Raw genomic sequence first — 24344 nt, 5'->3', positions numbered from 1 at the left:
GTGAAGAGATAATTACAAAAGTTAGTTATGTAAGCTATTAGGAGAAAACTAACATGATTTATGGGCTAAGGACAGTGACAAATTACTTAAGTTGATAGAGAAAATTGAAGAACGGTTATTATCAGGAAAAGGGAGTTGTATTAAAGACTGAACCATGCTCAGCAGAACATCTTTGTTCACAAATATATTGGTGTAATAAGGAAAAAGACCCAGTTTTTTATGTAGTGCTAGAGAATAAGCACAAATATAAAAAAAGCCAAGTAGCTGCTTCTCTGCTTTGTATGTGAATGCAACAGCAGCTTGTTGAAAGTATTTTCAATGGTATTTTGCTTGATAATATCTTGTAGTTGGATTAGGATTACCTAAAGAGCTACTGCTGAGAGTCATATCATAAAGTAAGTTTATGATGTGCAGACTCGGAATCTATAAAGCAAAGTCCCATGTGTTTTTGCTCTGGTTCTGGATGGTCAAAGTGAAGAGTGTCATGAACGCAGTGTTAGGGTCTGTTCTCTACTTCATTTTGAGCAAGGAATTGAATCTGATCTTCCTACAGTCATGCCAGTGCTTTAACCCATGCCAGTGCTTTAACCCATAACACAATCTGTTTCTCTCGCAAAGAGTATTTTGAAAGGTCTCTGTTTCATCCTGCTGCCAAAGGAAACAGAAAAAAGAGAACCCAACCCCAAGACAGTTTGGAAAATGAAATTTGTGTTTTCCAGACAGCTGTACTGATTTTTTTCTTTGAAGAAACAAACTTATTTCGGAAACAGGAGGATTGTGAAAAACAATGCTGAAGGGGATAGCATTAGTATAACCAGTGAGGCAATCAGATAGTGCATTCAAGTGGAAGGGTAGCCTTATATCTAGAAGCAAAAGGGCCCTTACACTAAAATGTCAGGGCTGTCTTTTTTCAGGTCATTGAGTGTTTCCAGCAGCTTGGTGATACGTGAGTGTATGAGAAGATAGGAATAACTTGTAGCTGTTCACATTCAAGAAATGCCACTGGGACAAACAAGTAATATTTACTTGAAAATACAGGGGACATGAGGGAGAATACTGAACTTTCTTGCAAATAATGAATGATCTTTCAGAAAAACCCTTTTACATCGATTTCATTTCTTGCAGCCAAAACAAAGTATTTGTGTGAATGGTTTTCATAATGTTCATGTTTGCATAGCCATGTTTGATTTACCTGCTTTGATTTATTAAAAACAAGCAAACAGATAAATGCTGTCCATCCTCTGAAAAAACCCAACAGCCTCTGCCATTGATATTTAAAAATCACAAAATCACAGAATCGTAGAATGGTTTGGGATGGAAGGAACCTTTAGGATCATCTGGTCCAGTCCCCTTGCCGTGCATAGGGACATCTTCCACTAGGATCAGGTTGCTCAAAGCCTCATCCATCCTGATGTTGAATACATCCAGGGTTGAGGTATCTACCACCTCTCTGGTCAACCTGTTCCAGGGTCTCACCACCCTCACTGTAAAAAAAATTCTTCCTTATATCTAATCTAAATCTACCCTCTTTTACTTTAAAACCATGACCCCTTGACCTGTCAGTACAGGCTCTTAAAAAGTCTTCTGTCTTTCTTATAAGCCCCCTTTAAGTACTGAAAGGCCACAATAAGTTCTCCCCAGAGCTTTCTCATCTCCAGGCTGAACAACCCCAACTCTCTCAGCCTTTCTTCATAGGAGGGGTGTTCCAGCCCTCGGATCATCTCCATGGTCCTCCCCTGGACCGCCTCTAACAGGTCCATGTCTGTCTTGTGCTGGGGACCCCAGAGCTGGATGCAGTACTTGAGGTGGGGTCTCAGAAGAGCAAAGTAAAATCACCTCCCTTGACCTGCTGGCCACACTTTTGATGCAGCCCAGGTTGCAGTTGGCTTTCTAGTTTGCAAGTGCACATTGCTGGCTCATATCCAATTTTTCATCTGCCCATATCCCCAAGTCCTTCTCCGCAGGGCTACTCTCTATCCTTTCATCACCCATTGTGTACTGAAAAAATAATTACAAGGCATCAGTCCTAGGTGAGAGATCAGTGCGAAACCACAAGATTTAGTAGTATAATAAAAAAACCCCTGCATATCAATGTTTTCCTCAAAAATTGTCAATGTATTTTTTAATGTGGTTATGGATAATCTTGAGTAACTAGTGCAATTCAAGCACATATTGGAACACCTCTCCTATGAGGCCAGGCTGAGAGAGTTGGGGTTGTTCAGCCTGGAGAGGAGAAGGCTGCAAGAAGACCTTATTGCGACCTTCCAGTACTTAAAGGGGGCCTACAGGAAAGATGGGGACAATCTTTTTAGCAAGGCCTGTTGTGACAGGACAAGGAGTAATGCATTTAAACTAAAGAAGAATAGATTTAGACTGGCTATAAGGAAGAAATGTTTTACAGTGAGGGTGGTGAGGCACTGGCAGAGGTTGCCCAGAGAGGCGGTGGAGGCCCCATCCCTGGGAACATCCCAGGCCAGGTTGGCCGGGGCTCTGAGCACCCTGCTCTGGTTAAAGCTGTCCCTGGCACTGCAGGGGCTGGGCTGGGGGGGCTCTGAAGGGCCCTGCCCACCCAAAGCATTCTCTGATTCTATGACTGAGGAAAAAGAGGGGGAGGAGTAATACAATTCTTCAACTTTTGGCCCATGCATTTCAGAAATCTGTAGTGAAGACAGTTTAATTCACAGAGCCAGGAATGTTTTTCTATGAGCTGTGGCTGCTGACTTGGGATTAATTTGATGAATATGTGATCTAGCTCTATCCCCTTTCACTTCTGGCATCCCTTCCCGCACATGACCTCTGCAACAGGGAATCCATGCTAACAGAATTTTCTGCTTTTAGCAAAGACATCCTCACCTTTCTTTTGTGTTGCTGGAGCTGTGTAAGGAAGACTTAATTTGGGATGGGACTGAACTATTAATTAGTGAAGTTCTGTTTTTCCAACAGAGATCTGTGCTAGAACTGTGTGAAGCTTCTTTAATAAAATAAGAGAGCAAGGTTCCCTAGTGTGATCACAAAGCCAGGATCATTATAGGGTTGCCAAATGAGCTTATGATAATTATCAAGTGATATATTTGATAGTTGTGCAGAATTTTGGGTGAGGTCTGCATTAATTAGTAACAGAAGCTGATAGAGACATTCTTTCCTTTGTACCAGCATAGGTGGGATAAGATATTTAAAATAAACCAGTTAGTTTTAAAGCCCTGCCAGAAAACTGAGTTATGTTCTTGTTTTGTCTTTTTCCTCTTTTTTTTTTTTTTTTTTGAACACAAATGCAGTTAAAATCTTCTGGGTAGACACTCCTGAAAAACTCAGGCATGGTGTTAATAAGATAACAGGTTTGGTTTTTTTTTTTTTCTTTTTATCATGCAATTTTTATTAAGTTATAGGTTGATGTATGGCTTTTTTAAAAGGGGAAAGTAGCTAATATGCCATGGGTTTTTCTGTGACTGATATAAGAAGTCTTCCTCCCCGCTTTCCCTCTCCCAATGCGGCTGACTTTTCTGACTGATACTTCTAATTTTGGAAGAGACTGCTTTCTTAGCATTTCAAACTGGTAATTTAATGTAATTTAAAAGAAGCTGACACAAGGTGGGCAAGATTGCAAGATTCTAGTTTTTATGAGTGGTTTTCTTCCTGTAAGGGCTGTGTATTATGCAGAACCCAACCTATTGCAGTTGGAATAGTTGGAACCCAACCTATTTCCAGTTGCAAAGACTGGAATCCAGAATTGCCCTTTCCCAAGTGAATGTCCTAACCCCACACTGAGGATGATTCCCCTCCTTACGCCCTTTCGGTCATATCAGTCTTCTTTCTCTTGCTGCATGATGGTCCAACTTCGTTTAGAGGGAGGAAAACCCCACCGTTCCAGTTAGCAGACAGTTCATTTTTTACAATACTTCCTTGGGAAGTGGGATATCTCCTTTGCATCAGGAGGGTCCAAACTTCTACTTTCCTTTGCTCTTTTTATTAGGCCATCATATTAAGTTTACAGAATATTTTAGGGGACATTGAATAAAATCTGCTTTATAAATGAGAATTATTGTACTTGTACAAATCAATGCATGAATTCTTCCTTATATGCAGTTTGAAACTCTCTTGTTTCAACTTGTGCCTGTCTTTCTTGTATTGGAGAGCCCAAAACTGGGTATAATATTCAAGGTGTGCCAGGGCACACTGCTGACAGCTTGCTGTCTATGAAGGTCTGTTCCTCATGTCCCTTGAAGCAGATTTGCTCCCCAGCCAGTCAGTCCCTGCCCTGTCTTATTGCCGTGGGTTCCTCCTTATTGGTGCAGGACTTTGCAGTTGTCCTTGTTGACTTTTATAGGGTTCCTCTGAGTGACAGCCCTGCCCTGAAGCATATCAACCGATCCCCCCGATCCATCATCTCCAACTTGATGAGCCTGCACTCCATGGCTGGCACCAGGTCATCTCTATCCGTAATATGGAGATTAAGTCATCTAAAAATAAATGCAGAGGAAGACAATACATACTCACTATAAAATTCTTTCAGTAGTACAGTAAGTCCATGACAGTTTCTCTGACTCAGTGCATAAGGAAGATGACCATGAATGTTCATAGAATAAGGTGCTCAGCTTTCTAGACATAGCAGTAGCAATTACAGTAGGGATTTCTAGCTCATGGTACAAAACTAGGAAATATTGTCATGTTCTTTGGAAAATATTTACATTTTGGAAAGAATGTATGCACCCTTTGTGTCTGCTCGCAATGCTTTCTTTACTGTATATATCACTTCAGCATCCTGAGACTTTCTCATTCACTCAGAAATTGTAGTTTTAAAAACTTGTAAGTTTTTAGACTTTTTGCTATCCTTCTAAGTTTGCATGATCTAGTTTTGATAGGCCAATTAATTTTTGCAGCTATACATTGGGAGTAGTCCATGTTGGGCCGCATCGTTCTGTTTATGTTTACTCCCATACTTGCAGTCATTGATAAATTCAGAATGTGGACTTTTTTTTGAAAGGACATGTATTTATATGTGCAAATTATAATATGCGGCAGAGATTTCAATTTATACTTTTGTTAAAAGTAGCTGAAAGATGCACATGTTAAATTAAATCTGGGTGCAGTGTGTGTTTTCTATTTCTTTTCTTAAGGAAACTAACCTCCAGTATTTGTGTCTAGACTGTCTCTGAAATGAATGAATAGTATTATTTTGATCAAATTAGTTTGGGTCCCTGATTCAGCAAAATAATTAGCTTTATCTATTAAGTTCACTTAAGTGGATGTGTTATTGAATAATTTTCCAAGCAGATTGAAGTGTCTGGAATAGAGAAATGAAATTAAATCATAGATAGGAGACATGATGTGTACGCTGCTGTCCTCATCCGCAGGACATGTTAGAGCAGGAGATGTGAAGATGTTCCAGTGGTGCGCACTGAAGATTATATTGCTCTTCCTTTTCTTTATAGTTTCTATGAAGAAATACTTTTTTCATTAATCTACATCAGCCTTTTCTTTGATCTTAGAGTTTTTGGTTTTTTTTTCCTACAAAATTTGTTTTCATGGAGAAACATGTTAGATCTATCTTAAAGTTCTGAACATTTAAGTTGATTTTTTTATTTTTTAATAGTAATGTGAAAATTCTAACTGTTCCTGCTGGTGCTTCCTAACTTAGAGTGTAAGAAAGTAAGAAATTTGTCCAGTCACCAGTCATTTTAATTATTGTAGTGGATTCTATCAACAAAATTGGGAAATACAGTGTCTCCATTTGCTTTCAAATCTGTTTTCAATATTTAGAAACAAAAAAGCAGGCTACTAGGGTTTCATATAAGCCCATGAATATTTCCAGATAGAATAAGTTTCCACAATATGGCCTAATTATTGTAGTAATCTCAGATAGCAGAACTAAATTAAAAATAGCTACAGACCAGATAAAAAATAAATTTGGGGAATAGTAACCAACATAGTTATAAGAAGCATTCATTCACTTTCTTCTTATTGTATTCAATGGAATTTAAATATATATAAAATTGATCTGAAAGTCCAGTTAGACTCAAGATTTGTCCTTCATTTTTCTGTGAGTGATCTTACCTGTGTGTGCCAGGTCACCTCTTTGTAAGCAAAACAAAATAAAATTAAAAAACCCTCCAACCTAGCATCTGAAAGCTGTTGTTTAGGTGGTAGTGAGATGTCGCTATTCATGTATTTCATGTTTGTAGATCTCCAGTGTTTAAAATTTATAAGCCTTTGCTTCAAATTTACAAATCATTGAGGTACATTGGCAAACAGTGGCTCTAGTACCATTTGTGAACTTGTGCTCTCTTGCTAGCACGTCTTATATGATTTCATGGTTATGTTTGAGTTTGAGCTTTTGACATGCTAGAGACTTTTTTATGGGGTTTTTGGGGTTGGTTTTTTTTTAATGCTAGAAACAAAACATAATAAATAAGAAAAACAGCAGCAAAACTTTTTTGAGGGAGTTGGGATCAAGAAGAATACACCAGCATTTCCTTTTGAAAAAGCTGATTTACCTTGGGGATACTGTTTTCTACATGTCTCTTATAAGAAATGGTAGCAAAAGTCTCCGTCTGCTGTGGCAAGCAGGAATTTCCGATGCGTTGTGCTACTTCTGGAGCTGGAGCAGCTCAGTGCATTAACAAAGGTTTTCTGCCAGTGCTTGTTCCTCTTCATCGCTAGGACCTGCGCGTGTACATCTACCCTACACAGATTCCGACGCAGATTCTTTACTGAGAAGACTTTGAGCACTGGTAGACACCTTTAAGTGATTTTTCTGTATTTCTGCATATTAGTCACCGTAGGACAAAGCAATTATCCTATCTTAAAAAAGCATTAAAGAAAATATTACTAAATACTTTATTTTAATTTATAACTATTTCCATATATTTTGGGAAGCTGTGATAAACATTTCTTACTGTTTTATGGTGGTTTAGAATTGTTTGCATTTCTGTAGGTGTCCATAATTAGATGCCAGTGTGCTAGGAAGAGCACTATTTAAAGCTGAAACAAATAATTTGCTGTGAGCATACTTTCTTTAAAAACAAACCACTCTCAGCATTCTTCCTCTCCCCAAGAAGGATTCCTTTATCTTTTTTAAATGGATATAGATATATTTTTTTGTCTGTTTCTGTTGTAAAAGTATACTATTAAGTTATTTTGAAAACTTAGTTTTATTACAGGAAGAGAGAGAAAAAGCTCCCAATATATGGGCCAAAACAGATCAATATTTATTTCTCATTTCTTGATTTAATTGCACCTCTGATGTGACCTTGCAGCCACCTCAGAGCTTGCTGCATAAGATGCCTGTCTCCTAGCTAGCCCCTTCTTGGGAATTCAGCAAACCACTCTCCATAGTCTGGGTTACAGACAGCTGCCGTTCACTCTGTGTAAGAAAAATCTGAATTTTAGGTTTGTCCTTATGCTTTCTTGAAAAAAAAAACAAAAAAAAAAACCCAGTGATAAGCCAGCTCCCATTAAACAAAACACACATTATTAAAATCCATGTATGTTCAACCAATTACTATTTTTCCTTTGCATGTTACGTGCTTACCCATTCAAGAAATGGATTTTTGCAGGACTTGCCTCATACTTACCAGTATTAGGAGGAAGGCCTCTCTCGTCACTCAATGCAGCTGGTGTAAATTAAATCAGGATATTTACTTTATTTTATTTAAAGTTGCCTGGAGATAATTGTTGTGTTATGAGGGCTGAACATAAAATGGTTTGTTGGTTCTGCTGAGACCATTGTTGTACTAGTAAATCCAACATGTAGCAACATTTTGTTAAAGAACACACACACACTCTCTCTACCTCTCTATTTATCTATAAATACGTATTTATATATAACACCAAAAAATGTTGGAAATGATAATGGTAAAATATTTATTCAGGATTTATTTCACCTAATTTAGCAATGTAATCCCTATTTGCTTGTTCTCAATCTGATTTTCTTATTTCCCTGCCTGGTCGATGATGTCTCATTGACTGTCTATCTGTAGGCACAGTTTTATCGTATTCAACGACAGCTGTGGTCCCTATTCCCATTCACTGACTGCATTAGTTCAGTACTTGTAGATCATCTACAACAGATGTGTAACTTCTTTGTAGGTGAAGTTAGGTGAAAAGAATCCTGCCTGATAGTTGAATCGTGCATCGAAGGAGCGGACTTGCAGACTTACAATCCAGTGACACTGATTTTGATGATTTTTATTGGGAAAGTAAAATTTTAGGGTACCAAAAGAAGTCTGCAATCCAACTGATCTCTGTGTCTTCGCAGGACTTCAGCAGTTCTTCTGCCAGCTACAACTTCTTTGTGTTTGTGCTATTTCAAGCATTTTTTTTTAGCTATTGACCCCTGCATCTATCTACTAGAGATCTATGAAATAGATTTAGTCTGATTTGACTTAATTTATTGACCATCTTTACTGCAGATGTCTTCCTTCTCTATGCTATCTGAACTGTTCTGGCAGTATAGTTCTAGTTTGTTCAATAAGTCTAAATAATTAAGATTAAGTTCCGACACTATTCTCTTCATCTTTGGGTCTCCTATGTGAATTTCAGCATCTGCTTAAACAATTTTATTGCCTGCTGTATGTGAAAGCTTTTCATAATCATCCTGATGATGTGCTGGAGAAATCCATTCAATTTGCTAAACCTGAGTTAGGTTACAGAGGTAGCCTAGTTTGTTTATTTATAAAATTCTAAAATCCTTAAATAGACAATGATCAACCACACAAGGATCTTCAGGAAATTTCATGAAGAATAATTCCAAGAGAAAACTAATAAAGAAAATAGTCTTTCTAAATATAAATAGTGGAAAAAACTAGGAAATGGAAGAATATTACCTTCCTGTAGCCAGGCAGACTGCTTCCTGAAAGAAGGCTCTGGAACCCTCAGTAATTTTGCAGATGACACCAAACTGGGTGGGAGTGTCGATCTGCTGGAGGGTAGGATGGCCCTGCAGAGGGACCTGGACAGGCTGCACCGATGGGCCGAGGCCAACTGTATGAGGTTCAACAAGGCCAAGTGCCGGGTCCTGCACTTCGGGCACAACAAGCCCATGCAACGCTACAGGCTTGGGGAAGAGTGGCTGGAAAGCTGCCTGGCCAAAAAGGACCTGGGGGTGTTGGTCGACAGCCGGCTGAACATGAGCCAGCAGTGTGCCCAGGTGGCCAAGAAGGCCAACAGCATCCTGGCTTCTGTCAGGAATGGTGTGGCCAGCAGGAGCAGGGAGGTGATTGTCCCCCCGTACTCGGCACTGGTGAGGCCACACCTGGAATACTGTGTCCAGTTTTGGGCCCCTCAATACAAGAAAGACATTGAGGTGCTGGAGCGTGTCCAGAGACGGGCAACGGAGCTGGGGAAAGGTCTGGAGCACAGGGCTGATGGGGAGCGGCTGAGGGAGCTGGGGGTGTTCAGCCTGGAGAAGAGGAGGCTGAGGGGAGACCTGATCGCTCTCTACAACTCCCTGAAAGGAGGGGGCAGGGCGGTGGGTGTTGGTCTCTTCTCCCAAGTAGTTAGCGATAGGATGAGACAAAATGGCCTCAAGCTGCGCCAGGGGAGGTTTAGGTTGGATATTAGGAAAAATTTGTTCATGGAAAGGGCAGTCAAGCATTGGAACAGGCTGTCCAGAGAGGTGGTGGAGTCACCATCCCTGGAAGTGTTCAAAAAATGGGTAGATGTGGCACTTTGGGACATGGTTTAGTCTAGTCTACCCTTGATTGGTTTAGTGTGGACTTGGCAGTGTAGGTTAATGGTTTGACTGGATGACCTTAAAGGTCTTTTCCAACCTAAACGATTCGATGATTCTATGTACTGGAGCAATACGAAACTGAATAGTTTTAACCTATATAAACTTTGCAGCAGGAGCTATTCATTCCTTAATGTCTGGAAAACAGCCAAAATGTTTTTGTCACCACTTGAATGTAACTGACAGTACTTATCTCAAGGGACGATTGCTTTTTGAATGGTTTCTGACCCTTAAGTGTTAGGTTTTCATTTTATCGGCTTATTCATTTTTGTTCAAATGAAAAACAATGGCAAAAATGGTGCTTTAGCACCAATGACCTTCCATACCTATTTCTTATCTTTTTGTCTTTCACTGCTTGACTGTGATTTGCTTAGCGCAGACTAAATAGAGATTTAAAGGAAGAACTCTTTTTGAGGTATGTGCTGCCATGCTTCGGATTTTAAACGATAAATTTTATTTATTCAATACATGTGACCATTGCATCATTTCAACGACAGAGAAAATAGCGGGGGTATGGAATTAGGTGGCCATCTATTGTGCTCTTAATAGTTGAAGACTCATTTAGTACTGACAAAATCTTGTTTTTCTTTCCCAAAGGTAACAACGCTTGTTAACACAAGCAATAAAGGACCATCTGGCAAAAAGAAAGGGCGCTCCAAGAAGGCTCATGTGTTGGCTGCTTCAGTAGAGCAGGCCACTCAAAACTTTTTAGAGAAAGGAGATCAAATTGCTAAAGAGAGCCAGGATCTCAAGGAGGAATTGGTTGCTGCGGTAGAGGATGTACGCAAACAAGGTATGTGGAACAAAATGCTCAGCTGGGTAGCTGTTCTGTTTGATGTTTTTAAAGACTTCTTCCAAAACAAGTGTATCAGCTGCTCTGATAATGTCATTAAAACTATGTCCTATATTACAGTATAGCCGCAATATGGCATATAAGTATTAAAATATCTATATCTTTGTGAATGGCAGTGGGTATAAAGAATGTTGTAACTTTGGTAAAAAAAAAAAAAATTTTTTTTTTTTCCTTTTAGCTGTTCTGTCACCAAATAGTAAACTTAAATATTACTTAGCAGCCATGCTGCCCAGTGCTAAAGCTTATTGTTTCATTTTCAACTTGCTTTTTATGCTGCTGTGTAACAAAATGACATGATTTTTCACTTCGCTGAATTTGAGCAGTGGTTTAAAGCCCGTGGGTGCAAATGTACAATCAGGATTATGGTGGATGCTTTTCTGAGCAATCTAACAATTATCAATCAAATAGTACAGCAATATAGAATTCCTTGTGGTTTCAAGTATATATTGAAATGTATACAAAGGTTATCAAAGTCTGAAAATATACAGATAACAGCAATACTAAACCCAGGATTTTCTTCTGGGTGTTGGTGATAACAAGATAAATATTAACGCTGGTTTGCATACTGGATAGGTTAAACTGCAGGTTTCCAGATACGTGACGTTACAAAAAATTGCCTAGTTGGGCATGGGACTCAGGCATGGGATAATAACATATTCTTTACTGGCAGAAATAATCCTGGTTTTGCATGATTTAATATTTGAAGTTTAAATTGGTATTATAAGAAAACTGCTTTCAAATAAGGCTTTGAAATTTTAGAAATATCATGGATATCCATGCTATCATGGATATGATCTGACAATTTTCCTGTGGAAGGTAAAATATATGTCAGATGCTTTCAGATTTACATGTGTGGTAGGGGAAAAATATGTTTTCAATATATGCTCATAACAAAACTTTTCCCTTTTATTGACTTTGATTGTAATTATCTTTATTGCAGCAGAATTAAGTACCTTTCAGGTTTTTTCCATTGTAAATCCTATAATCTAAAGATACCATCTGCCAGTATCATCGGTCCTGGGTGTTAGAGCAAGGCTGGCAGATCTCCAGCTGAGCTTTTTGAAAGGGGTCTAAAGGACTTAAATATAAAATACTGATTTTCAGTGAGTTAGGCCCCCAGCGCTCATATGGTGGTTTTTTTTCAGTTCATGAAAATTGGACTCAAATGATCATAGGAACAGGCGGGGTTAAAATATGTGAATATTCTAGTCTGTTCTATCCTGAGGCTATTTCTTCCTCCTGCCCACTACATATATATTTAGTTTCACTCTTTTCCTGTTCCTATGTGTTGGGGTTTTTTTTTAATATTGAATTGCCAGTGCATCATAAGAAGTCGCGTATTTGCTGTATACTCTACGTACAGTGTTATGCCAGTATTCTGGGGGTGGGGTGGGGTTGGCTGTTTTTGTTGTGGTTTTGTTGGGTAGGTTTTTTTTGGGTTTTTTTTTTTTTTTTTTTATTTAGAATTTTGATGCTGATGCCTGGTCATTCTGGCATGCACTTTCATTTGTCAACTACTTCAGTTTCCCATTGCTTACATTACTTGCCTTGTGTTATGTCAAATTCTAGTACAGCATCGTCAGCACTGATGCGAGTGCCCTTGTTCCCTCTGAATTTACAGCGCTCTCCCTTTGGGGCTGTGGTGCTGACTCGCTTTTGCTGGCTTCTCCCAAGGAGCTTTCTCCTGCGTTAGAGTCATCAGCCTAAACTGTTGCATGCTCTCTGATCTGGGCAAATAGACCACATTCATTAGCGTGGTATCAGAGCTTCTTATTATCTTTCTTTATCATTAGAGCTTTGTATTAGTTAACTGCGATTTCTTTGTAGATTTGTGCTTTGTAAAGCTGGAGGCATCTGAGAGGATTTGCTGTGGAGAGTTTTGGTTTTCTTCTTGATTGAATTTCTGACTTTTTAATTGATGATAAGCCTTTTATTCTTTTTTTTTTTTAATCTGTATTAAAAAAAAAGACAATGCAGGAAACAGAGAGGAAAAAAGATCTTAAACAGTATTATGCAGAATGATACAGGCATTCATCTTTTGTCAACACTGCAGGCTAGAAAAAAGTCTGTCAGAAAAGTGGAGCAGCTTTTTTGGGTCTGTACAACATGAGTCCATAATTAGGAGAGCAGGAGACACCAAACACCATTATTAGCACACATGAGCCATGTAAACGAGACCAGACTTGGTACAACGTGAAATGCTACGTTTAGCTCAGTGACATAAAGAGCTGGATTAATGAGCTGAGGCTGTGTTTTGCCAGAGTATCGCTGGTTGATTTTTCTGGCAAAATTCCAGCTTGGGTAATTACATCATCAACCTAAAAATGTCTCCTGCTGCAGTTCCAGCTGGCTCTGGTGTGCTCCTCATCTCCTGCCCTATATTGCTGTATACTATTTTACGCTACTATAGACAGTTGCAATTCATCCCGGAGAGAGGTGCTTTCCATTGCAAGGTATGAGGCGAATGTACTGTGTCATTTGCAAAATCCTTTGGAATGAACGTGAATGCAAAGAAGATATAGCTTTAAGATGCTTGTTACTTTAATAATGTGGAAGGGTAAAATATATTTGGATAGCTGTATGAAACGCTGAGGATCGACAGTTTTGATTTACAAAGCTGAGTTTCTAAAAACAACTGAGAGCAAGAAGATATATTTTTAATGTGTTTTATTTTATTTCACATAATTTTATGAAAAGGATTGAATATGTTATGCATAAATCTCATAACTGTGTATCTATGAGTGTATGTATATATCCCATAATAATTCCATAATAGGAATATTTTGGCCTCATAGGTCTTAAAAATACCAAAATAGTGAAAATAAGCTTTAGTTCAAAACCATCTAAGAGAAATTATCCAATTGCTGTGCCACTGAATACTTTGCTGTTGGGTATTTATTCCCCTGTTGTCAGAGCTGTGTAAAAGATCTCCCAGATGGGGATGGATGAGACCTGGGAAATGCTGATGATGTTCATGTCGTCTTCCGTTAGAGGTGAGGGAAAGCAGACGGTCTTCTGCGTATTAGGACGAGAGGAAATGGGCTTAGGATGAGAGGAAATGGGCTTAAGCTGCGCCAGGGGAGGTTTAGGTTGGAAATTAGGAAAAATTTCTTTACAGAAAGGGTGGTCAAGCATTGGAACAGGCTGCCCAGAGAGGTGGTGGAGTCCCCATCCCTGCAGGGGTTCAAAAAATGGGTAGATGTGGCACTTGGGGACATGGTTTAGTCTAGTCTACCCTTGATTGGCTTAGAGTAGACTTGGTAGTGTAGGTTAATGGTTGGACTGGATGATCTTAAAGGTCTTTTCCAACCTAAACGATTCTATGATTCTATGATTTTATATTGAAATTTTGGGACGAGTGAGATTTTTGTGTGGTGTTTTGGTTACGCTAACCCTAAGAAAACTACAAAGCTTGAGAAGTGCAGGAAAGTGAAGAAGAACTCATAGAAATAAGAAATACTTTTTAGGGAGGGGAACAGAGGTGTATGTTCGTGTAGCATAGGTGTCTAAGTGCAACTGGTTTTTTATTGATCATTGGAGAAGGAAGTTCCCTGTGGAGGGGATATTCAGGTTGTGATTCACACAAAAGTCTACAATGAACTGCTGGTCCATTGGGCTCAGGTCGGATTAAATTTATTAAGAAACAGTCTGGGGTGCCGAGGAAAGCAAGACAAGGAAATAGATGATAGTTATGTAAATTTATTCTATCTATTAAATGACTTTGGCAGTGTCTACCTTGTAAGTATGTGCTAGTGACTGCCTGATTTTAATGTAATTTTCCTAGAAGTTTTCTGGCATATAGCTAAAACTTCCATTAAAAGCATGATTTAATCTAGCAGCTGGTTGTTGTGTTTTAATTTTTTTCTTTTCAAGCAGGGTAGATACAACTTCACACCATAATCTGAAATTTATACTTCAATACAGGGACAGAAAATAGCTGATGATTCTTTTTGTGTTTGAAGACAGCATGAACTTGAGGGTAGACTTAATTTTTTGTTCGTGCACATTTGTGCACGTTGCATAAAAAGAGTATGATATGATCCATGTACTCCATGACTGTCAGTAAGCGTGAAAGTATGTATCAATATCTGACACACAAAAATGACTTTAACTTTCTTGGTAACATTTTTTCTCTGTGATGGAATATACTCAAAAGTATTATTTTTTTTAATGCTTTAATGCATTTAACTACCTAGTTTTTAAAAATTTTAAAAAGAAGATTTTTAAACTAAACCCTGTGACAGCTCTTCTTCCTTACTTGTTCCCTCCTGTCTTCAGTTACTTTGGGAGAAAAGCAGGGAATGTTCGTATCTTAAGTGGTGGGAGCAAACTCCAAAACCATAGAACATACACAAGGTGCCAGTTGTTTTTATAATAATTTATATTGCTATTTAAGCTCATTTAAGCTCTTCTGATTTCAGTGACAGCAGGAGGACATGGAGAGAGACAGATTCTGTCTTGATATTTGTAATGTGACAGCCACTGTCCCAACTGTCTCAGTTTTGTGTTCCTGGAGACTGCCGAACTCTTAGCCAAATACACAACATTCTTTGCGTCTTACAGCAGTACCCTAGTTCAGCTGGCAATTTGTATTTTAGGAGACTTGTCCTGATTGTACAATTTTCTTTCAGTTAGACCTTGTTAGACCAACAGTTCCTTCCTAAAACCCAGTCCTCGCAGTGCATCTTCCACAGCATGTTGCACTGATGCCTCAGATGTACATGCTTAGCAGAGTCACCTGCAAGAGACTCCAGGAGCCCTGATTTACCCAATCTACTCTCTCTGCTGTCCTGATTAAAAAAAAAAAAAAAAAAAGAAAAAGCCAAACAAACAAACAAAAAGTAAAAAAAAAAAGTTTGTACCCATTAGTATCTAAAAGGTTTCCTGGAATAGCTTGGGTTTAACACTTAAAGTTACATTTAAAATATAAAAACACCCCAGCTGAATACATCACACTTTGGTTCATTTGGTTAATAAGAAGTCAACTAATGTGTTGTAGGCTTGCTTTCTCTGTCTCTTTGCTAGTTCTTCAGCATTTTTCCTTGTTTATAAACTATATGGACGTGGAATTACTTCATAAGGGTGTTTCTGTAGAAGCCATTAAAAGACTTGTCACAATATAACTATCACATGACGTGGGAGAGGAGGAAATTCTTTTTATAAAGAAAGCAAATGATGAAGTATTGTCTGATTTCTGCATCCATTTTCAACTCTGAGTCCCGGCGAAGAATTCAAAATGAAGGGTTGATCTGCAATTGAAGGTATTTAAAGGTATCTCTTACTGCAACAACTAAGCACTGATTTTTGCCATTTTTCTGAGTCTTTCTGGCTGATTGTTATTCCCGAAGGCTGAGTTGAATGAATGAACTGTAGGATATTGGGTTTGAATCTGGCAAGTATGAAGGAGGAATAATGGATTTAAAAAAAAAAAAACCAACAAAACAACAAAGCCCTTGATACTAATATTTTATTACTTAGAATTTGTCTACATAACCTGAGCTATTGTTTCTTACCTGGGTTAGGGGCTAGAGAAATATTTTTAGGAAAAAAAATATCTGGTCTTTTCACTTAAACCTATGTTCTCCCTACGTTTCTTTAGAATACTTTCACTGAAGTATGAGAATTTCTTCTCTTTTTTCCTTTTTCTTTCTTTTTTTTTTTTTGTGCTTATAAAAGTTAGTGAACACTATTTCTAGATAGGGGAAAGAGTGTGTATGTGTGTGTAGAAGAAATTAATGAAAAACAGTTATTTTAGACAAAGTAGACTTGCTATCCATTTCTGAACGATGAAGTGAGGCTTGTGGTCGGTCCTGCTTAGTGGGAGAATGAGTCTTGGTCTACACTTTTGAAAGAACCTGTGTGTATAATAAGCATATTCTCTATTTTGTCAATATCATCTATGCTATTGGCAACTTGCTTTTTTCCAATCTCTCTGACGGCTCACGCCTGTCCAGCAGAACAGCTTTGTAGATTTTAAGTCTTGTATTCAGCAAGTCACTGGAGCTATGGTCTGAAAACTCTATTTTGTTATTCAAAAATATTCATAATCTATTTTGAATTGCTTGTTACATTTGGAAGCAACTTCAATTGTTATTCATGTTTGCAGTGCCCATCCTAAGAAATATGGCATGCTAAATGTCATTCTATACAAATACGGTAATGCTAGCTCTTTCAGGCCCTTTTCAAATTCATTTACTATCTTTCAGCTCTCAGAGAATTTAGCTTCTGAAAGACATTAAAGTTCCTTTTCTAAAATGATTTAAAACACTTTTAATGAAAGAGAGCAGACCTGGTACAGAATCTCAAAGAGTTGTTATACAGATAAGTAGTGTCAGGGGTTCCCAAATCCAGTAGCGAGGCTGCTGCAGCTCCATGGCCCCAGGTCCAAGCAGCAGCGATGCTGAGCATATATTCCCAGTAGGCACATGCACACAAACACGCATATACAGCTCACATATACATATATACACAGCTGACTACACACATCAGACACTCTGCACTCACTAGTCTGTGATTCTATGAAACACTGGCACAGGATGCCCGGAGAGGTGGTAGATGCCCCATCCCTGGAAACATTCAAGGTCAGGTTGGACGGGGCTCTGAGCAACCTGATCGAGTCGAAGATGTCCCTGCTCACTGCAGGGGACTTGGAGTAGATGACCTTTAAAGGTCACTTCCAACCCAAACTATTCTATGATTCTATGAAACAAACCCAACGGCACCAAGCATCTTGTCCTCTTCCCTGCTCTGGTTGATTGGGATTGAAGGTCTGTTAATGGAAAATACTGGTATTTGTGTGTATAATGTAGATCCCCTTCAGTAGCTGGGTTTAGCTTCTCAGTCTTTCCCATAGCTGGCCCCAAGATCCTGGTCTCCCCAATTGCCCCGCTCCCAAGGATACACACAGACACAAGCACATGGAAGCAGATATCTCAGTTGACCTCCAGACACTGTGGTCTCTCTAGCAGCTGGAAATCAGAAAATCTGGCCCAAGGCATGGCTGGACAAGTGCATTGACCGGCAATTTGTTTACATGCTACTAGCCCCTTTTATCATACAATCTTAGAATCGTTTCGGTTGGAAAAGACCTTTAAGATCATCCAGTCCAACCATTAACCTAACATTACCAAGTCCACCACTAAACCAATTAAGGGTAGAGTAGCAATGTCATGTTTCCTGGCTTGGTGGCTCGATTATTTTTAATGAAAGTAAAAACTAGGAATCATTAAGATTGGAAAGGACCTCTAAGATCATCAGTCCAACCATCAACCCAACACCACCATGCCCACTAAACCATGTCCCAGAGTGCCACGTCTACTGGTTTTTTGAACCCCTGCAGGGATGGGGACTCCACCACCTCTCTGGGCAGCCTGTTCCAATGCTTGACCACCCTTTCTGTGAAGAAATTTTTCCTAATAGCCAATCTAAACCTCCCCTGGTGCAGCTTGAGCCCTTTTCCGCTTGTCCTATCGCTAGATACTTGGGAGAAGAATAGAATCAGAGAATGCTTTGGGTTGGAAGGCACCTTTAGAGCCCACCCAGCCCAGCCCCTGCAGTGCCAGGGACAGCTTTAACCAGAGCAGGGTGCTCAGAGCCCCGGCCAACCTGGCCTGGGATGTTCCCAGGGATGGGGCCTCCACCGCCTCTCTGGGCAACCTCTGCCAGTGCCTCACCACCCTCACTGTAAAACATTTCTTCCTTATAGTCAGTCTAAATCTATTCTTCTTTAGTTTAAAGCCATTATTCCTTGTGCTGTCACAACAGGCCTTGTTAAAAAGATTCTCCCCACCCTTCCTATAGGCCCCCTTTAAGCACTGAAAGACCACAATAAGGTCTTCTTGCAGCCTTCTCTTCTCCAGGCTGAACAACCCCAACTCTCTTGGCCTCTTATCCCTCCATTTTCCCATGCTTGTGCCTCCCCAAATCATCTAGGTCCTTTCTTTTTCCCACCTTTGGTTCCTCCCCTAAAAATCTCATCACAAATCTTGTGCAGTCCTAAAATGTTCTTCCCCTCCGTCCATAGTGAGTCCTGTATCCTTGAGCACGAAGCTAAAAATAGAGAAAAATGAAATGCGTACAGTTGATTTTCTGTCCTTAATAGTTCAGGCAGTTGGGGAGGTCTTGAACTGATGATGATCCTGGTTCTTGGTAAAGCCAGCTGAGGACTGAGAGCCTGTACTTTCTGCACCATTTTCAAAAGATTTGTTTTGGTTACAGTTTTGGCTGGAGCTTTTCTAGTATTCATTTCACTTTTCAATATTTTGTTTAAGCTCATGTTAGTTTAAATTTATGAAAGCAAGTTACATTTCTGAGAAATGTTTGTTTTAAAGGGTGGTTGGTGTTTGATATATTGCCCAAATATGACAGTTTGAGACAGATTTTACAAAAGCACAGTGATATGTGTTTGAAAAATAATATAAATGAATATATTAGGTGATTTTTCCTTTTTCATACTATATTTATTTATGTTGTCTGTCTTGAAGATTTTATTACTGTTGTGACTCTATAGCAGGGAAGAATGAAATTGCTTTAGAATGTTGACTTCTGACAGTTGTCAAAAATTAAATTATACTCACAAATTGAAAGTTTTAGAAATAGTGTTTCTTCCAGAAATATTTGACCCGAATTCTAAAATCAGATCCTAAAATTGCTTCTTGTTCATTTAGAAGCAATAGTTCTGTTAAGAAAGGTTTTATTTGAGAAAGGATTGCAGAAATACACCAGAGTTAAATGAAGAAATCTGTCAAGGGATTGCAACTAATGCATATTTTTCAGTAAATATTTTACACTACCACCCATCACAGTGTAGTATCAGTATGCATGAAGTTTCTGAATTCAGGTCAAATTTGGAAAATAGTTTCACTAGAGTTGTAGGTTCATACAAATTGGAAGAGGTACCGTAGGCAGTTATCATGCCCTGTTCTGTCTTCCAGCAATAATTCCAGAACTGGGTAGGCTTAGTCCACAGTCAGTAATCCCCAGCGGTATTAAATGTACAGCCTTTTCAATTAAGTTTTGAGATAACCATGAACAATGTTCTGCAAGGAGATTTTCCAGCATGCGTGAAATCTGTATTTAAGTCCTCTCTGTGCGTAATTCAATATAGAGATTTGAATTGAAGTCTCTGACCCCTCAGAAGAACGCTGTTCCTGTAAAGCTATAGAGCACCATGGGATGAGCATCTCGGCCTCTCTGTTTGAAGCTGTTCTAATTTATGTGCTAGTGAAACATCGTCTCGATCGCAGCTGTGTGCTTGAAATCACTACTGATTCATTGGGCAGAAATTCTGAACTGAATTTCTTTTTGTTCAACCCAACATTCTAAAAAAAAAAGAAAAAAAAAAGGAAAAGTTTGATTCATCCTTTGAACTGGAAAATCAGTGCTTTTACAACCTCAGTCAGATTGAAAGTATTTGGAAAGAGATGGCTTTCAAGCTTGGCAATGGAGCAACCTCAGATGCCTGTGTGTAGGTGCCCTCTCAAACCTCCATCACCAGTGATGGAAGTTTTTAACAGAGCAAAGGTAATATGAATTTCACCAGCTGTCTAAGGTAGCGGTGGATAGGGTTAGGGAAACTGGGAGGGAGGGTGATCTGGAGCAGTGCAGAGACATTGTCGTGGAGATGTAAATTGGGAAGTAGTCCATCCAAGGGAGAAAGTCAAGGTGAGCTTGAGATTTGGTTATTACTTCATGCTTCAGTTGCATTGCTTTGAATGAAGAGTTAGTGGACAATATGGGATGTGTTAGAAAGCCAACCTTCACCGAAAGGGAAAGACAGCTTTCCTTCTGCTCTGCACCATTTTCCTGCCCTGTTGCCTTTGCTTCTCCAGTCCTGCTCCCTTCCCTGTGCTGAATGATGAAAACAGGATTATTTCCAACCTTTCAAAAACTGTAACTGCAAAATTTCAAGAGTGATTTAGTAATGATTACACGGAAAAAGGTTACAAACAAACTTACACAAAGAATTTTCAGTCTGTTGAGTAAGTGTAAATGGAAGCATTCAAAAAATGGGCAGATGTGGCACTTGGGGACATGGTTTAGTCTAGTCTACCCTTGATTGGTTTAGTGTGGACTTGGTGGTGTAGGTTAATGGTTGGACTGGATGATCTTAAAGGTCTTTTCCAACCTAAACAATTCTATGATTCTATAAATGAGGTGTTAAAATATATTTTCAGTTTAAAAAAGGAAGGTTTTCTTTGTTCAGAATGTTATTGTAAATGCTGCTGTAATTCACCTAAAAAGTAGGAACCTTGGGTTCTGATCCATGTTTCCAGGATTATTTCTGCTACTTACCCAATCACATTTAATGAGAAAGATACAAGCAGTCCTTGGAGCAATAAGCTTTATCTGGGAATCTTCCTCGTACTCTCCTCAGTCCTCCTCCTTGCCTTAAAGTATGTTTCCTTCTGTGTTCTTTATTTTTGACTACATTTTCCATGGCTGTCATCCAACTTCAAAAGCAGTTGTGAAGAAGCTTCATTCTCCCATACAGATTAGGCTTTAATTTTGGATATGGTTTCAGAAAGCAGTAGTTGATGGGAGAAGTAATAAAAATGACAGCATGAAAATTTGAAATACACATCCTAATGTCTGAATCCTAAAAGGTGCATAGTCAATGTATAAAAGGCTTTAATTTATTGTCTTTCTATTTACCGTTTTGAACACGCCTGGAGTACACTTTTCACACACTACAAAGGCCAGTGTTCTGAGTATTACTTTACAGAGTGAGGGACTATAAAATGTTATAATCAAATAACACATGCTGCTTTCCTCTGCGAAGTGTCAGATTATAGTATTCTGATCACCAGCTATCTCGTTTTCTCTCAGTTTTAGTCCCTTTATCAGAGATAAATAAGTTTTTAAACTTTAGGTCTGCAAGTTCTTATGGCTGCTCTTTATGTATGAAAATGGGGAAAGGAGACCGTTCTCTAGTGACTATGGAATTTAGAATTATTTTTATAACTACCAAAAATGAAAGTCTAGACTCTCCACTGATTTTGATTTGTGATGTTTGAAAATCTCATTCATCCATAATTGTTCCAAATTTGTCTTTTGGAGCTGTGCTTGGAATTTTTTTTTGTGTTTGTTTTAAGTGCAGATAATTCAGTTTGTGTACTCTGTTTATATTATTGTGTGTTTTCTACAGTATTTGATGAAACATATGTTGCTTTTCTTCACAAAAATATATCAACCCTATCTTCCTTTCACCTGTTTCTTCTGGACCTTACTGTTTTAAATGACTCAATTTTATTACTGTGATCATGCTGTTATTTAAGGCTAACTTGCTAGATATGATTGCCCACAAACATCTGCCTAAATTAAGCTACTGTTCAGTTAATCTCAATATATTTCCCACTGGCTGAAGTGGTTTCCATTTTCTCCTCTCATTTGTGTTGTTTTGTGCTCCTTTCCTATTGCCTCTACATCCAAGAACACTTTCTGTGCAGAAAAGCCCTGTTTCCATTTGTTCTGAGTCTGTATGGCTAACAGAAAAAAATACTGTTTGAGCATTAGGAATGTCCTTTATGGATACCTGGGCATGGCAGAAGTTATGTTGAATTTCTAGTATAACATTGAAACAAAATGAAATAGGTATAAATTTGTCATAAGTACTATATGCTGGGAAATTAAAAGAAAGTTTCAGAGGAATGAGGTTCTGGAATAACCCAGGCATAGCAATAACAGAGGCAGAAGTTGGTGAGGGAGTTGTAGAATAAATCTGTCTGTTTATGATGAATACTGGGAGACTGTATACTATGATTGCAGGTGGAAGCAAGTAGCTAGACATGATGATCTGGGAATCCTTCCAGCCCTGTGTTCCTGCATATGACACGATCTGGTTGAGTGCAAGGATCACACATGGTACTTAAAATATCATTTTGGCCCATTTGTAATTCTATCCAAAGGATACCTTGAGGTTGCATAGTAGGACAAACTTTTTATTTTCTTTCTTCATTTGTCTTTATTTCCACTTTCCTTTCCCTGTTTCCCTTTTCTTTCTGCACTTTGGATATGATTTTCCTGACTAATCCAGTATCCTTTTTCTGCCTTTACCTCAGTGAAAACTAAGGATGCGAGATTTGGTGAGGTTTGGTGTTTTGTTTTGTTGTTGTTTTTTTGTTTGGTTGGTTGGTTTTTGTTTTTGTTTTTGTTTTTTTCCTGTTCAGTGTGAGGTGAAAATACTCAATTAGCTCTAAACATCTGTCCTGGTTTTGGCTGGGACAGAGTTAATTTTCTTCCTAGCAGCAGGCATAGTGCTGTGGTTTGGATTTAGGATGAGAAGAATGTTGATAACACGCTGATGGTTTAGTTGTTGCTCAGCACTGCTTATGCCAGTCAAGGACTTTGCAGCTTCCCATGCTCTGCCAGGGGCACAAGAAGCTGGGAGGGGGCACAGCCAGAATAGTTGATCCAAACTGGCCCAAGGGCTATTCCATACCATATGACGTCATGGGCATTATAGAAACTGGGGGGGTTGGCCAGGGAGCAGCGATCGCTGCTCGGGAACTGGCTGGGCATCGGTCGGCGGGTGGTGAGCAATTGCATTGGGCATCACTTGCTTTGTATATTATTATTATTATTATTATTATTATTATTATTATCATCATCATCATCATCATCATCATCATCATCATCATCATCACTATTTTACTTTATTTCAATGATTAAACTGTTCTTCTCTCACCCCAGGAGTGTTTCTCACTCTTCCTCCTCCGATTCTCTCCCCCACCCCACCGGGGCAGGGGCGGTGAGTGCGCGGCTGCGTGGGGCTCAGTTGGTGGCTGGGGCTAAGCCACGCCGATATGCTAGTTTAAGGAGCAAAGATGCTCTAGGTAGGCTAGCATAGAAATCTATATGGACTAATACCTCTGCTGACAAATGCATTGAATAGATGCAGCTGAAGACTTTTCCTGATAGTTAAGCACAGTTTTTACCTCTCACGTTTCTTAATATGCTTCCACGGTGACACCTATACTTGCCGCTCTCACTAATGATTGGTTTTCTTCTGTTCTCGTTGAAAATCTAACAATAATCGTGTATCGTTTATGAACCTTTTATTATACAAAATGTACTGATCTGCCTTTCTACGTGTTGGTGGTGGTCCCTAGATCGGCTTTGTGTTTTGATCCCTGCACCAGAGTGTAATTTCACAGTATGATGTTCGGGTATCTCTTTATCTCTTGGCACAGAAGCTCTTGCAGTTTTGAAACATTCATGCATCGTGTGTAGTTATATAAGGGGCTATGTTATATTAACAACTGTATGATATATGAATTCCGATTGAAACCGGCAATGAAATGTGAGGGTATTAAAATGCTTCCAAGTCAAGTTGAGATGAAAGATCATTATAGCCTGTGAAAATTATTTTTTAATGTAATTCCTAATTTTGGAAATCTTTCCAAAGGCTTAGTTTTCATGTAGATTGATGCTTTAGGCATGATTTCAGAAATCCTTGACAAGTTCTTTTATGGTGTAAAAATAACTGCATCGGGTCTCAAATACAGGTTTCTGTAAATAATGTGTGTGCATAATGTGAACAGATAGTAGAAATGAAATAACTTAATTCTTTAAAAGTGCTATTGTGCCGTCTATCTCTTGCTGTCTGTAAACCTGCAAGTGCTCTCCTTTGTATTCTTTGTTGTCTTCTTTCTCTTATCTTTTCTTATTGTTAGGCTATACCATAGACTTTCCCTATGCTGGTGACTCTCCTTGGTCTGCTTTTCTCCTTTCTCATGCTATCTCATACTGGAATACCTTTTTCAA

At 38.9% G+C, this 24344-nt stretch overlaps 1 protein-coding gene across 3 annotated transcripts in view; it reads left to right on the top strand.

Annotated features, from left to right (window-relative positions):
* Positions 1-24344, top strand: part of CTNNA2 (catenin alpha 2) — a 459260-nt gene that overhangs the window by 36595 nt on the left and 398321 nt on the right. For all 3 annotated transcript variants that reach the window (XM_075708706.1, XM_075708705.1, XM_075708704.1), the window contains exon 2: positions 10325-10520. In XM_075708706.1, coding sequence (XP_075564821.1) covers positions 10325-10520 — 196 coding nt within the window. The remainder of the gene's footprint in view (positions 1-10324; positions 10521-24344) is intronic.

The sequence above is a fragment of the Pelecanus crispus genome, chromosome 4 (assembly GCF_030463565.1).
Source record: "Pelecanus crispus isolate bPelCri1 chromosome 4, bPelCri1.pri, whole genome shotgun sequence".
Lineage (NCBI taxonomy): Eukaryota > Metazoa > Chordata > Aves > Pelecaniformes > Pelecanidae > Pelecanus > Pelecanus crispus.
Note: the sequence above shows the minus strand (reverse complement) of the source record. Positions and strands in the feature narration are given on the sequence as shown.